Genomic DNA, 14,684 nt, shown 5'->3' with positions numbered 1-14,684 from the left:
AAATAATTGACTCCAATCGCCTTTGTGATGTTTCCAAAATGGTTCATGTTAAAACTTTTTAAAAAATGGACAAGTTCCCTAATTCCATGGAGAGACCTGGTAAGAGCTGGATGAGGAAGGACTCCTTCTACAAGGGAAGTTTTAAGTTTCTGTTCAGTGAGATTGAGTTCCAGGTGATAGTGGCTTTCCTGGAAACATTTGCAACTGCAGAGTCCCAGCAAGGCATGAGTGGAAAGCATTGAAAACTGCTTATTCAAGATTTAAAAAGTGAAGACTAATAAGGACTCTTGGGTTTTAAAATTAAGTGAGCTTTTAAAGCCTCAGTTTCCAGGAAAATATACAGACAGGACCTTCATTCAGAAGACTCAGCATCCAAGATACAATAAGGAAATAAACAAAAATGTCAGGCTCCTGTCTTCAGATTGATCCAGAACTAGCCTTTGTAGTCATTTGGAAAGTAAGATGAAAGAGTTTCTCCAGCCGATGGAAGAGTCTCTCTCTCTCTCTCTCTCTCTCTCTCTCTCTCTCTCTCTCTCTCTCAACTCCGCTTTCCAAGCAAATAAATTATTTTTGAAAAATAGTGCAGGGACCCATGAGGCAGCCTTTTTTCTTTGGTTATGACCTGACCTAGACTTGACAGGCCACCTGTGACAGAAGTAAGAGGACGGGCACCAGTGTGGACCTGACACCATTGTTTGGTGGGTAAATCAAGACTTGCCAACTCCTTCCTCTTTAAGCATCCTGGAGCTGACCACTGTGTTTCTTCCATTCCTGACAGGTGGCGGCAGTGGTGATCCGGATGCAAAGACTTACCCTGATATGTGTGCTTGCTGCTTGTGGGTTTAAAATTGACTCAAGCTCCTCAGGTAGGAATGCTGAGAGACTTAGACATGAATGCTGCCCACTTTGGAGGAGCACTCCTTTTCCCTACTTTTTCTTTACTTGCACTTGAGAAGAACATGATCAGAAACAGCAACCCTCACTCCTTGCTGGTCCGAGAGGAGGGGAAACTCCAGGCCTACTTGGCCAGCCCTCTCCTGCCCTCTCTCATTGGGATCTATTCTTTGCAGGGCTACAGCGTTCTGGTTGGCAGCCTGGCCTGAAGACATGCCTCCATCGAGTGGGCTCATCTGCCTCATTCTGAGACATAAAGAGGCCCAGCAATGCCTCACCCTAAGTCATATCTTTCAGCTCTGTCTTTTTCTGTATCTCCATTTGACTCTTACATATATCCCTCAACTGGACTTGAATAAGATACAAGAAAACTCCACTAAGAATTCCCATGCAAAACTATCAGACTTTTCTGGTTTGGTAAAACCTGGAAAACAGTAGTATATCAAGTAGAACTAGCAGATAAGCAATCATTAGAGCATCATTGAACACCAATGATATGGGATAAAGTTTTGTCTGGATTTCTAACTTCCAAATTTTAGATGTGAGGCTTACTCAAAAAAAAAACGTGTCTTAGGATCACACTGCTCCATCAAGATCGCTGGCTAGCTGCCCTCTTGTGTGACATTAAGTGAGGCCCCCTGCTTCATGTGATTTGCCAAGAAGGCTGGGTTGACTTTCTCATCATTTACAAGGATTCTGTTGGCACTGGTTTCCCTTATGTAACAGCAAAGGCCACAAAGAGAAAGAAGAAACTGTGTGGACTGGGTCCCAGTTGGCAACATCTGACACTTGGAAGACCCGCCACAGCCAAATGCTCTTAACATTCACAAATTATTTATACAACAGGCTTTCTGGCCTGCAGACTGGGCCATCCTTCAGAAAAACCAGCAAGCAGCAGCACATGCTCCTAAAATATCCAAATATTGAAGGAGATTCGTGAATGAGCGCATGTGAGTGAGGACCAGTAGGAATGTGAGCATCCTAACGGACTGGGCAGGTGGGAAAATGCAAGACTTAGAAATCATCAGCAGTCGGGAAACAGACAAGTGAGGAAGCTCTAATATGTTGACACTCTTGGCAATAAGAAATGTAGTATTCTGGTAAGCTTACATGAGCCAACAAGGAACACGAGAGAACTCAGACCAGTCAATGTGGCAGTTACTCCTTAATGTTCGTTTCTCTAACAGGTATAGACTCTAGTTAGAGCTGCATTCTGAAAATACCATCGCCAGGGGCTCCTGTCCTGCCACCACCAACATTTAGAAAACGCAGATGCACACTTGTTTGCAAGTGGTATACACACTTTGAGTTTAAACCCTGTGCTCCAACCCTTATGAGGAAGGGACACTCTGCAAGTCACGGAACTTCCCCCATCCTGATTCCTACAAGACCCCTGCGTGGGCCCCAGCCGAGGCTAAGATGGCAAAGAAAGGATTAACTACCAGCAGCTGCTAACAGAGACAACTGAAAATGGTGCTGCCCTCCCCAGGACCATGACCCTCCAATGTCTCGGCCACAACGCACCCATCGGATCCAGCTCTCAGTCTCGTCCTCGGGCAGCCGGGACACCGTGCGAGGCAGGAAGCGCACGAGCTTCTCCTTGACCATGGAGGAGGTCAGGGTGTCCTCCAGGTCTACCAGGCTGGCAATCACATCGGCGATCTGCCCCGAGCCTTCCACCACCACACAGGGAATCTTGCTTTTGATGGAGGTGTTGATGGCCTGGGAGGGGAAGAATAGCGTCGGAGAGAAGGGATACCGGTGATGGAAGGAATGCAGCCTAAGGATGAGCTAAAGAACACAGCACACTGATGACACACAACCTGCACCTCACTTTTTTGGAAGCTTTTATTTCAAACCAAAAGCAAACCACACATTTACTGTGACTGTAGGTGTGGGAAGTCAGCCAGCTGGCTGGTGTCCTGTGCCAATAGCAACGTCCACAGAGGGCGTGAGGACCATCTGAGTCTCCACCATCGAGGAGTTTAAAACAGCCTTGTATACGAAAACAGAGGATCCCAAATCCACCATAAACCATGAAGATCACACCATGGTGGACAGCGTACCTGACATTAAGGTTGCTAACACTTAATGAGGTGGACCTAATGTCTCGATTGCTGCTCCAGGTCCTTCCCCCTGCCACACACACACACACACACACACACACACACACACACACGCGCGCGCGCACGCAGGGGTGGGGTGAAGAAGCAGAGGTCCCATCTGTGCACAGCACACTGCACAGCTGAGACAGCCATAGGAGAAACATACATTCAAGCATCAGCACAGACTGTCCCAAATGGAGAAGCATCCATCATGTGTGGGCCAGGGCTGCCCCTGAAAGAGAGCAGAACCTCCAAGCATGGCCAACAGAAAAAGTAAAAAAGGACTCTCCCCTGCTTCCTTGTTCTCAGCCTCTTTTATGAAGCAGGAGGTGGTACCTTCATCAAATAAACCAACGGGTAGGCATCTTAGCATATGCTTTGGTGCCAGATGAAACAAAAATATCCTGGGAAGATGGATGCATCAAGCCGACAGTTGAACAGACAGGACCACAGAATCCCAGCTTCCCTAGACTTAACTCACTGATTACCCACACCACATCATGGAAGGGCGGAGAACACCTTGAAAGCAACAGCATTCTGTGTTTAGTCACGTAACTCCTTCCTCAATTTCCTGCTTCTATTATTAAAAGACAACAGGTATATATCCGCTTCCTATCACACATGTATTGCCTTTAACTGCAGAGGATGGCACGGGGGCTGGGAGAAGTCAGGTTTTAAGAACCAGAGTACAGGGCCTGTGTAGTGGTTAATGACCTCACCTTACATGCACCAGGATCCCATACGGGCACCACTTCTAATCCCAGTGGCCCCGCTTTCCATCCAGCTCCGTGCTTGTGACTGGGAAAGCAGTCAAGGACAGCCCAAAGCTTTGGGACCCTGCACGTGTGTGGGAAACCTAGAAGAGGCTCCGGGCTCCTGGATTTGGATCAGCTCAGCTCCAGCAATTGTGGCCACTTGGAAAGTGAATTATCAGATAGAAGATCTTTCTCTCTGTCTCTCCTCCTCTCTGTTTATCTGACTTTGCAATAAAAATAAGTAAATCTTAAAAAAAAAAAAGAACCAGATTATAAAATCAAGTGATCCACCCACATGTGGGCAAGGAACAAACTGAAAAGCACTGTCCTCCAGGACTCCAGCTGTATGGGGGCTCCCATGGGAGCTGGCAGAGCAGGCGGGAGCCCACCACAGGCCTCACCACCTCAGGGTGTGGGAGTGAAGGCTGAGGAGGAAGAGCTACACTTGTCCATTCTTCTCCCCTCCTTTCCTAATCTCCTAATTCCCCTGTTTCATGGACCGTGACTTGGCTGAGCAGATGCTTCTTTCACGTGGCATCCTGGCATCACTAGGAGGCACCTGGATGTGGTCTGCGAAGGCCTCATTTGGGAGAGTTGAGTGTATATGATCATGGTTCTTTTCCATGTGGTCAGAGTCATCCTAGTTTTCCAATATACATGCCAGTTACCACCCTTCTGTCTCGTGGATTCATGCTAGCTCTTCTCTTTTTCACAATGACATTGGAGTTAACCCTGAGTCCCCAGTCTATTCATTTCACTTCAAATTCTCTCCCAAATCTTCTCTTCTGTGGAACAACCTAAATCTGTTTAGGGACCAGCCAGGTGAAGGGAAATCTCTGCCTGCTTGCTATAACAAAATAATTAGCCAGGCTAGAATGAATGAGCCCCAAAGCCTTAGAAACACAAGTCAGTTGGGCAAACTCCTTCATCTAACTTCTAGCAAACAAAACCAGAACTTACTTTCAGAGTCTCCCGTCCACCTCCTTGAGCAAAGCAAACAATGGGGATCTTGCCGCCATAGTTGGAATCTGTAAGACAAGCCAATTAATATTCATCTGTGGCTCAACAGAAAAGCTTCTGCCCTGTGAGCTCAGCGTGTGGCAGGGAGCTGCTCGTCTCAAGGGATGGACCTTGCCTACTCATTGACCACAGCAGATGAGTCTTTGTGTCCCAAAAGCAATAATATAACATGACGCAAGTCATGCTGGGATTTGTCACTAATATTTAACAGTCACGCCTTGGTGTGTTTCACTTTCTGATTAAAATTAGATGAAGGCCAAGTTTAACCCATAAAAATGATTCTCTCATTAATTTGCATTGTCTTGTGTTTCTTTGAGTAACAAATGTGTGCAACTATGTGTTCTCTGAACTAATTCATTACATATTTAAATGTTTTCCTTCATGGCTGATGTGGTGGCACCGTACCATGGCAGCTTCCACCTGTAAGACCAGCATCCCACATGGGTGCCAGTGGGAATCCCAGATGCTCTGCTTCTGATCCAGCTTCCTGTTATTGTGCCTGGGAAGGTAGCAGAAGATTGCCCAAGTGCTTGGATCCCCGTACCCACACAGAGACCTTGAAGAAGCTTCAGGCTTCTGGCTTTAGACCAGCGAAGCCCATTGTGGCCATTTGGGGAGTGAGGCAACAGAAAAGCTCTCTCTCCCACTCTGTAACTCTTTCTTTCAAGTAAAAATAAATCTTCATTTAAAAATTTTAAATATTTTCTGTCATGTGTATTATTCCACTTTGGAAGGAAGATGTTGGAGAATATCAACAAGTAAAAGTCCCCTTCCCAAGGTCTACTACTAAACTACAAGCTAATCGGCTTCTATATTTCAATATATTTCAACCTGGGGTCCTTGGGAAGAGAAGAAACACCAACCACAGAAAATAGACTCTTTCCTTAAAACAAATGTTTTAGGTGATTCTGAAACACACAAGTGGACAAGACTCAAAACAACAAATATCTGATTGTTAAACTAGTTGAGTGGTTAGTGTTTGGGATTTTAAAAAATAATTTCTACCCTAGATAACCAAGTGGTGTTTGTTTTGTTTCTTATTGAAAGGCAGAGTGAGAGAGAGAGAGATCCTCCATTAGCTGGTTCACTCCATAAAAGGCCTCAATTCCAGAGCCAGGCCAGTTCAAAGGCAGGAACCAGGAGCTTCCTCTGAGTCTTCCACATGGGTGCAAGAGCCTTGGGACTTGAGCCATCCTCTACTGCTTTCCCAGGGTGTCAGAAGTGCAGCAGCTGGAACTTGAACTGGTGCCCTTATAGGGACCTGGTGCCACAGGTGGAAGCTTAGCCTACAGCACCATGGCACCCACTTCTGACTTTCTAAGCTTCTATCTGCCCCTGTGAGTTTTATTTGTCTAGCAGAGGAGACAACAGGCTTTCTAAAATAACAAACAAGAAAAGAATGAAGCATTCGTCACACCTGGGCATATTGAACAGTAACCGGGACCACGGCAGAAGCACTCCTAGTATAGAAAAGGAAGCGTCATCCGTCCTGCTGCTGCTCCTGTTGGTGTAACTGCAACAGCCCCATGTCCCAGCTCCCAGGCACAAACCTTGACTGGTGCGCTCAGAGATGTACTTCTCCAGCTGGTTCCGGAGCTTGGCTTCCACGGTGGGATGACCATGACAGCCGTTGTCCACCAGCAGCAGATGAGTGTGGTTGTTGTCTAGGATGTACAGAGGATCCCTCTTGAAATCATCCATGATGTACTGGGCTGAAAAATATCCCTGTAGAGGCACAGGGACACTTGGCTTTGAGAGCTGCCTTGTTGGGCCACACACAATGGCACAATGAATGTTTATAGGAAAACTCAACATCTGGATTCAACAACAGCAGTGTCCAAAAGAGTTCTTCTGGAATCTTAGAGGGCAGGAAATGAGTCACACACCCATTATCACAGCCATGGCTAGTGAACATGCAAGGATCAATTCCCCACCAGCTCTCCACCCATCACCCTGCGCTCTTTTGCAGAAATTCATTGAAATGAACAGCATTTAGGAAATCGTTTGAGTGTGTACACTCTCTTAAGCACAGGGTAACAGGACCACACAATGAAGGAATAAAATAATGTCCTCATGTTACTACAGAATAAAAGCCTGTAATAGGAGTGTTATAGAAAGGAATGCTGACCAAGACAGCTTCTAACTCTTTAGCTCCACTCAAAGGTGTTTAAATCCAGTGTTGGAGTTACACTGAAAGGAGTCAGGGAACAGAATGTAAGCAGAAAACTCAATGGAAGGAAGAAGGCTGCTGATGCCGAATATCAAACCAGAACAAAAGCAAGATAAATAGTAAGAAGCAAATGTTAAAATTCTGTTCTCTGAGCAGATCGTGACCATCTGGACATGACAGAGGAGGTCATTTCTGCAAGAAAGACACATCCAGTTGTTGGAAACCAGAATCCCTGCCGACGTTTCATTGAACCGATACATAATTCACATTTCACTCTTCCAGAACCACAACAGAAAAAGTCAACCACCAAACCCCCAATGGATAAGAATTTAAATAAATAATAAATAAATAATGCTCCTAAGTCATTGGCTTATTAAATGTAGCAATGTTATGAGGGAATAACTAGTATTGTTTCCAATATTCAGTCCATTAGGTTATCCAGACCACTAGGTTAAAGCAGACAGATAACCCCATGGAAGCAAAACGATGCTGAACTACCTCAATTTTTAGAATTAATAAAATAACACATTGAAAACTATAGTAAAAGGATGATGCCTTGAGATGTAATTGTTAAATGTATGTATATCGAACCTTTAGCCAAATCCCATTTACTGGTGGGCAGTTGGGACCAGCTCAGTGATTATGATGTCAGATACCTGAGAACCTGTCCCAGGATCTGCAATGTCCACTATTACTTCATGGTACACTGGCTGTACATCACAGTCAAGACAAGGCACAGTTCCATGGAGGGTTTCTCAACAACTTGGATACAAACCTAGAATGCTCAATGGCTCTATGGAAATGCTGTTAGAATTAATAAAAGAGTCTACTAGGGCAACTGATTCAAAACAATAAAAATCAAGTTATGTTGACTAAAGACCTCCTTACAGCAACAATAAAAATAAAGAAAAATCTGGAATAACCTTAAGAAGAAATACATAACATAGGACTTGCTCATGAAAGCTGTGAAACTTTCCTGAGAGACAAAGGCTTGACCATATTGACACATCACATTAGTGGACAAATGCTTGGTATTAGAACAATTTCAATGTTTCCAGCATCATTTCTAGGCTTATCATGATCCCATTCACTGAGTGTGTGGTTGAGTTGTTGCTTACTTTATCTGGAGACTGAGTCTTGGCAAATATTCTAACATTTAAATGTTAAAAATGTGGCTTTCAATAGCCCAAAAGAAATTTGAAAAATAAGAATTATGAGTGTCATCCTGTGCTTTTTTTTAAAGGGCACAGGACATGCTATCATAATTTTCAAAGTGTAACAACAACTCAAGAAGAAAAACAGCTCATGGTAGATGAGAAAAGCACTCAGAAAGAGATCCTAAATCCAGTATCCCATCCTAGCGTTTGTGGTGTGCGACATTGTGGCAGGTCAGTGGAGTCTGATGCTGAGTCAGCTGTATCGACCAGTCGGGGATTCTGTAAGGAAGTGTGGACCAAAAACAAACAAACAACAAAACGCATGGGAAAACAATCAAGATGGTCATTAGCAACCATTGGTTTCAGTTTATGCAAAAAACCAACAAAAACAAAAACACTATTGCGCTGGGAAAATAGTAAAGAAGCAAGACACCAACCAAAAGATCATCAGCAGATGATCCAACAAGAACACAAAAGGAACAAAAGCATAACACTGTGGTCTTTTCTCCAAAAACAACACATGCTTATTTCATAAAATAAGCAGGAAATGAAAACTACTTGATTCAGAGCAGCAGTTACCCTCGAGGTTTCGGAACCTGAAGGTGTTTTCTAGGGAAGCACAGATGTCAGTAGAAAGATGATAGAGAAGAGTAAATAACAAATAATTTCCATACTATCCAAACTTTCTGAAATAGTATTTAACAGCTCCATAACTTGCTCTCATATTTGTATAAAAATCCACCTGAAGATTTCCCTACCATGAATATTACCAGCTATTAATGTTTAGAACAATTCTTGGAAACATTTTCACAAACATCCTTGCCTGAGTATTCAGACTGCAAGGCAGGGATTCGGTGCAGAGTTGGGAAACCTCATCCCACACTGAAATACTTGGGTTTGAGTCCCGATCTGTTCCCTGATCCAACTTCTTGCTAATGTGCACTCTGAGAAGGAGCAGGTGACGGCTCAAGTGGCGAATCCCCACCATCCCTGCCATTTATATGAGAGACCTGGATGGAGTTCCTGGCTCTTGAGTCCAGCCTGGCCCATCCCCAGATGTTGGGAGAATGAAGCAATGGTGGGATGATGGCTCTCTCTCTTTCTCTTTTCCTTCCCTCTCTTTTTCTCTCTGCTTTTTAAATAATGTTTTAGAATACTTGCTTTCAAGTATTCTTGCTTTTTGTGATTCACAGATGCCACCACAGAGGTGATGCTTAAACACCAAGGTGATCCTGGTGCCCATGACAGACACAAATACTGGGTACCAGTCTTCTTTTCCACCCAGCCGGTGCTTCTCCAGTCCCCTCAAGCTGACATTTGCCATGAAATGACTTTGTTATCCCCCAGTGCCATGCCTACCTCAGCATTGCAATTCCTGATGAGGGTATCCCGGTTGGAGACCATGCCCCACGCCGCTATGCCAATGGCCACAATGTTTTCCTCCGAGTTCCGGCTGATTGTGTTGTCTCTCACCACCTCACCAATGTACTTCATCAGGCCGTAGTGGGTGCCTCCAGTGAGAATCCAAGCACCTGCCAGCCAGGGAGAGGAGCAAATGCTGAGCTCTCAGGCCTCGCGGGAAGACCACGCTCCATAGCACCTCACAGGGCATGAGCATCCAAGCCACGGGAGGGGCTCGACCTGAGGAAGCAGGAACCCTGACAGGTGTTTCTTAGAACACACAAATCCTGGACCCACTGAAGACCCCCAGCATCAGATGCTGTGGCCGGCAATCAGCAGCTTAAAAAAAAACACCTCTCCAGGGCAACCTGAGCTGCCAAGTGCAATGGGTGGGACCACCCCAAAAAATCAGCTCACTCTGCTCCCAGACCCACCCACCACAGGTCCATCTGCTAGTTCACTCCATAGACACTCCAAAACCATGGGCCAAAGACCCAGGAAGCAGGACCTCCCTCCTGGTCTCCCACACGGTCTGGAGCCCAAGCCCTTGGGACATCTTCTGCTGCCTCGCAGACATTAACGTCGATCTCACAGGAAGCAGAATACTGGAGCCTGGAATGCAAGCAGGGATTTCTTGCACAACACCGGCCCTAACTCACACATTTTAAATAGCTTTCTTTAAAGTAAATTGTTATAATTGTTCTATTTTATAGTTAATATTTTCCTGTTGTGCCTAATTTACAAATTAAACTTCACAGATATATGTATCTAGGAAAAAAATCCTAGTGAGTATACAATCTCTAAGACAAAACATGGCTTCTTTAGCTCTGTCAGTCAACTGATATTCTTTATAAAAGAATTTCCAGGGCCCAGTACGTTAGCCCAGTAAAAAAAGTCCTCGCCTTGCACATGCCAGAATCCTATATGGACACCACTTCTAATCCCGGCGGCCCCGTTTCCCATCCAGCTCCCTGCTTGTGGCCTGGGAAAGCAGTCAAAGATGGCCCAAGCCCTGGGACCCTGCAACCCCGTGGGAGACCCAAAGGAGGCTCCTGGCTCCTGGCTTCGGATCAGTTCATTTCCTACCATTGCAGCCACTTGGGGAGTGATCATCAGACAGAAGATCTTCCTCTCTGTCTCTCCTCTTTGTATATCTGACTTTGCAAGGAAAATAAATTAATCTTTAGAAAAAAAAGAATTCTCAATAGTTAAGTTTCGACTTACTGAAGTTCATCATGTGAAAACAGCGGTGACAACCACATTAAGGTGTTCAAAACAACATGAAGGGCAAAAAAAAAAAGCCTAGAAATCAGTTCCATATGGAAGAAAACTCAGAAAATAAACATCTAACTGGATTTGGGCTCCAACTGGAGCAGGAAGACGTTTCCTCCTACGGGACGCTGGGATAATGAGCGACATTTGAGTGTGGACTGTTGGCTAGACACCAATCTTGGCCAACCTAACTCTCCTGGGTTAGAAACTGGATCAGGTGTGGGAGAAAACGTCCCAGCTCTTAGGGGATGCATCCTCGCCAACTTAGGCCTACAGCTTATGCCCCAATGGTTGCCCTAAGATGTGGGCATTCCCAGAACAAGAGATGAATGTGGGAAAATGTTAATAACTGGTAAATGTGTGTGAAGCATGTACCCACTGATTGCATTCATCAGGAAACTTCTGTAGGTTTGACATGTTTCAGAACAGCACTACCGCCTCTTTGGCCCTCCCAGCCCCTTCCCCAAAAGAGGAACAAGGAAGCAGGCCTCTGGCGGAGCAGTTAAGGCACCGGTTGGCTTCACTGGAGTTGGGTACTCAAGAGCCTGAGTTCAAGTGCTGGCACTGCTAACGCACATTCCGGGTGGCCTCGGGTGATGGCTCAAGTCCTTGAGTCCGGCCACTCACAGGGGCGACTGGAACTGAGATCCGGGCTCCTAGCTTTGACAGTGCCAGCTGTTGCAAGAGTGAATTAGCAGATGGGATGTCTGTCTGTCTCTCTTTCTCTCTGTGTGTGTGTCTTTCAACCATTCAAATAAAGAAAGAAAAGGAGAGAGAAGGGAGAGGGCAGAGGAGAAAAAGGACGAAAGCTGGGGGAGGGATGAAAAATGGTATGCAGACTAATAACGCCATGGCTCGCTTTCATCTCAAACACTTAACGCTGCCTTTAATGAAACAGTGATTAATCATCTCGTGCCACCTGCACCTAAATTCCGCAGGTGGATTGCACGTGACGGGCGGAAGCACCTGCGCCCTTGGCCCCATCTCCCCATTCCAGCCCTCCAGGCACCTTTTGACTGAGCGATGTAGATCAGACGACTGAAGATCTTGCGCATGCGCGGCTTCAGGGCGAAGTTCTTGGCGCCGCCAGTGACGGAAATAACCAAGTTGGGAGTTTTCAGGTGCCAATGCTGAGTCAGGAGCTCATACAGGGTCTCGGCGTCCGTGTCGCAGGACAAGCGGATATACTGCGGGGTAAGAGGGTTAGGATTGGATGTGCCCTCCCCTTCCCCCTCGGGCTGCAGCCAGCAGGGCTGGGGGGGGGGGGGGGTTGAGGGACTGCCACTACTGCAATGGGGGAGAAACGTCTGTAAGATCCAGAGGAGGAGCTACTCCCATGGGCAGGGCAGGATGATGTGACTTCTCCGGCATCCCATTCTTCACACCGAAATGGACGGTTCCAAACAGCAGCCACCGCCTTCGGTAAACCAGCTCAGCACAGGTGTTAGATACCTGTAGTGCCCATGCACAAGCCACCTCTTACCTGTCAGCTTTTCCCAGTGAGCCCAGTCTGCCCACAACTTTTCCCTGCACCTGTTCTGGGAATGGCTTGTGTCTCTGTATGCCTCCACCGTAGCACAGCATGTGGGTAATGCAGCCAGTCCCCGGAATCAGCAGAGCAAGTAGCTGAAGCAAGGACCCAGGGGCTCACCTTTCCTTTCTTCCCCAGGGTCTCAAACTGGATGTCCCCAAAGGCGTCGGTGGGAAACTCCTTGGTGTGCTTCTTGTAATTCCACTTCTCGTTGTGGTTGATCTGGGTGCCCTCGATGTGCTGGCTCTGGGCATAGCCACACTTGCACACGCTGTCCCTGAGCAGAGCGATGTGATAGACGGAACACACCCAATGTGCTTACACAGCTCTGGTGACCCCGAGAGTAAATCATGCACACTTCGCACACACACACGTCAGAGGAGACTGTACCACACAGCCGCATCTTCAGACACTGGAATTATCTCGGGTGTTGGTGTGGACATGGGCCTCCTTTCCCTGTCATAAAGCTGCGTTAACCAAGCTCAGCTAGGAGACAAGAGCCTGTCTCTGTGGAGTCTGTTGCCTGAGCCTGGGATTCAGCACTCTTTTTAACCCTTACATAGCTCGCGGCTCATAGACACTTTGGAGCAGACCCCAATGCCTGGGGGCCACCAGCCCTGCTCGGGCTGCTGACATAAGGTCAGCCCGGGGATTCTCAGACCCCACAGAGGTAAGCTTGTCATTTCCACACTGGACATCAGTTTCTTAAGAGGCTTTGGATCATCTGGGCCAGATAAAGACAAACTGTGCAGCCATGAACACCAGATCCCCCCGGCATGGGTGCACCAGAACCACATCTTCTCCACTGGGTGACAACACGCACCTAGCAGGAAACTGGAAGTGGATGCAATGACAACCATTGTTGTTGTCACTCAACAACCCAGGGTGAAAAGCTCTGGTCCCATTCTAGGCTGAGCTTCTCGGCACACCAGGACACACGGGACAAGATTCCCACACTCTCCAGTTGCTCTGAGCTCTTGGGAATAGCCAAGGACCAGCCAGGCAGAGTGTGTCAAGAGAACGAAAACGCACTTCTAGCCTTGGCACAAGCTCGCTCATCCCAGGATTGCCTGAGGACTGGAAATGTTGCAAAACCTCCAGCTAGCCTGGAGCATGGTACCTACATTGTCAAGGTGACCTTCAAGTTATAGTGATGCCTCATGCAACACTCGTATGCCATTTGGGTTCTGGTTCAAGACCCAGCTGCTCTACATCTAATGCAGCTTCTTATTAAGGCACCTGGGAAAGCAGTGAAGATGGGTTGAATGTTTGGGCCCCTGCACCCACATGGGAGACCCAGAAGAAACTCTGGGCTCCTGGCATTAGCCTGGCACAGTCCCTGCCATTGCCACCTTTTGGAGAGTGAAGCAGCAGATGGAAAACATCTCTCTGTGTGTCTTTCTCCTCTCTCCCTCTTTATCTCTCCTCTTTCTCTCTCTCCACATAACTCTGCCTTTCAAATAAATAAAAGAGGGAGAGATATTGTGGCATCCAGTCACAAAATGGAGTCACTTTGGTTCAGGCATAGGTTTGCTAACCTGCTCTTCATGTTTCTGTACAAAACGCTTTACTAGCTTCCTAGTTTTTAGGCCAGAGCACAAGGTACAACATGCCCTGCCAGCAACCCTCAGTTTCAGAAACTAATATTGTATGTCTCGCTACACCCATTGTTTCCGTAGCTATCTCCCGTGGCTGCCCAACTCACACATTGTTCCTGTGGCTGCCCCCAACTCACCTGGTTCCCATGGCTACCCAACTCACCCATTCTATAACAACCCTTGTAACCCTCATCCTAGGGTAACTCTCTGAAGGAAAGGAGAGCTGACTCCAGCCGGTTTGTCTGGTCACATGCCTCTTCAATACACTTTGCTGCTGTGCAGAGGTGGCTGGGCTGCACTTCTTGGGGAGATACGCAGGTTGCATGCAACAAGATAGCAATAACAAAACCTCTAAAACCAGCCCTCCTTGCTGCTGCTTTATTCTCGCCTGCCCTGCCTGCTTGGCTCTGTGTCTCTCCCTCCCTAGTCTCTTCCCTCCTACTTTTGACAAGGAGGGTGCTGGGAATTGAAGCCTTCTGCAGTGGTGTGAAAGGGAAATTGGGACTAGTGATGCCTGACCACGGAGACAGGCCAAAGGGGACCTCCCCGTGGGTAACTGGCCTGATTTGCCCCACACAGTTTCCATTTATGTCTTCTGACCAGGTCTAGCAAAATCAGTAGCTCTTTTCGCTATTCCTGTTCCTGCATTAACCTTTAACCTGCCAGGAAAGGCACCACGCCCCCATGAACATGAGCCCATGCCAGGATACAGAAGTCAATCTCAATTCACCAGTGTCCTTAGGACTGGACACGTCCAGCTGGACTCCATCTCATAACCTCT

At 46.8% G+C, this 14,684-nt stretch overlaps 1 protein-coding gene across 1 annotated transcript in view; it reads right to left on the bottom strand.

Moving 5' to 3' along the window:
- The window catches only part of TRPM8 (transient receptor potential cation channel subfamily M member 8), a 69,935-nt gene that overhangs the window by 50,169 nt on the left and 5,082 nt on the right, over positions 1–14,684 (bottom strand). Inside the window, exons 3-8 of the mRNA XM_040972476.1 lie at positions 12,426–12,582; positions 11,784–11,961; positions 9,461–9,633; positions 6,325–6,499; positions 4,715–4,782; positions 2,419–2,616 (exon numbers count right to left, since the gene is read on the bottom strand). Coding sequence (XP_040828410.1) covers positions 2,419–2,616; positions 4,715–4,782; positions 6,325–6,499; positions 9,461–9,633; positions 11,784–11,961; positions 12,426–12,582 — 949 coding nt within the window. The remainder of the gene's footprint in view (positions 1–2,418; positions 2,617–4,714; positions 4,783–6,324; positions 6,500–9,460; positions 9,634–11,783; positions 11,962–12,425; positions 12,583–14,684) is intronic.

This window comes from Ochotona curzoniae, unplaced genomic scaffold (genome assembly GCF_017591425.1).
Source record: "Ochotona curzoniae isolate NIBS_2020 unplaced genomic scaffold, NIBS_Ocur_1.0 contig_2294, whole genome shotgun sequence".
Classification (NCBI taxonomy): Eukaryota; Metazoa; Chordata; class Mammalia; order Lagomorpha; family Ochotonidae; genus Ochotona; species Ochotona curzoniae.
This window is presented reverse-complemented; position numbering and strand designations above follow the sequence as displayed.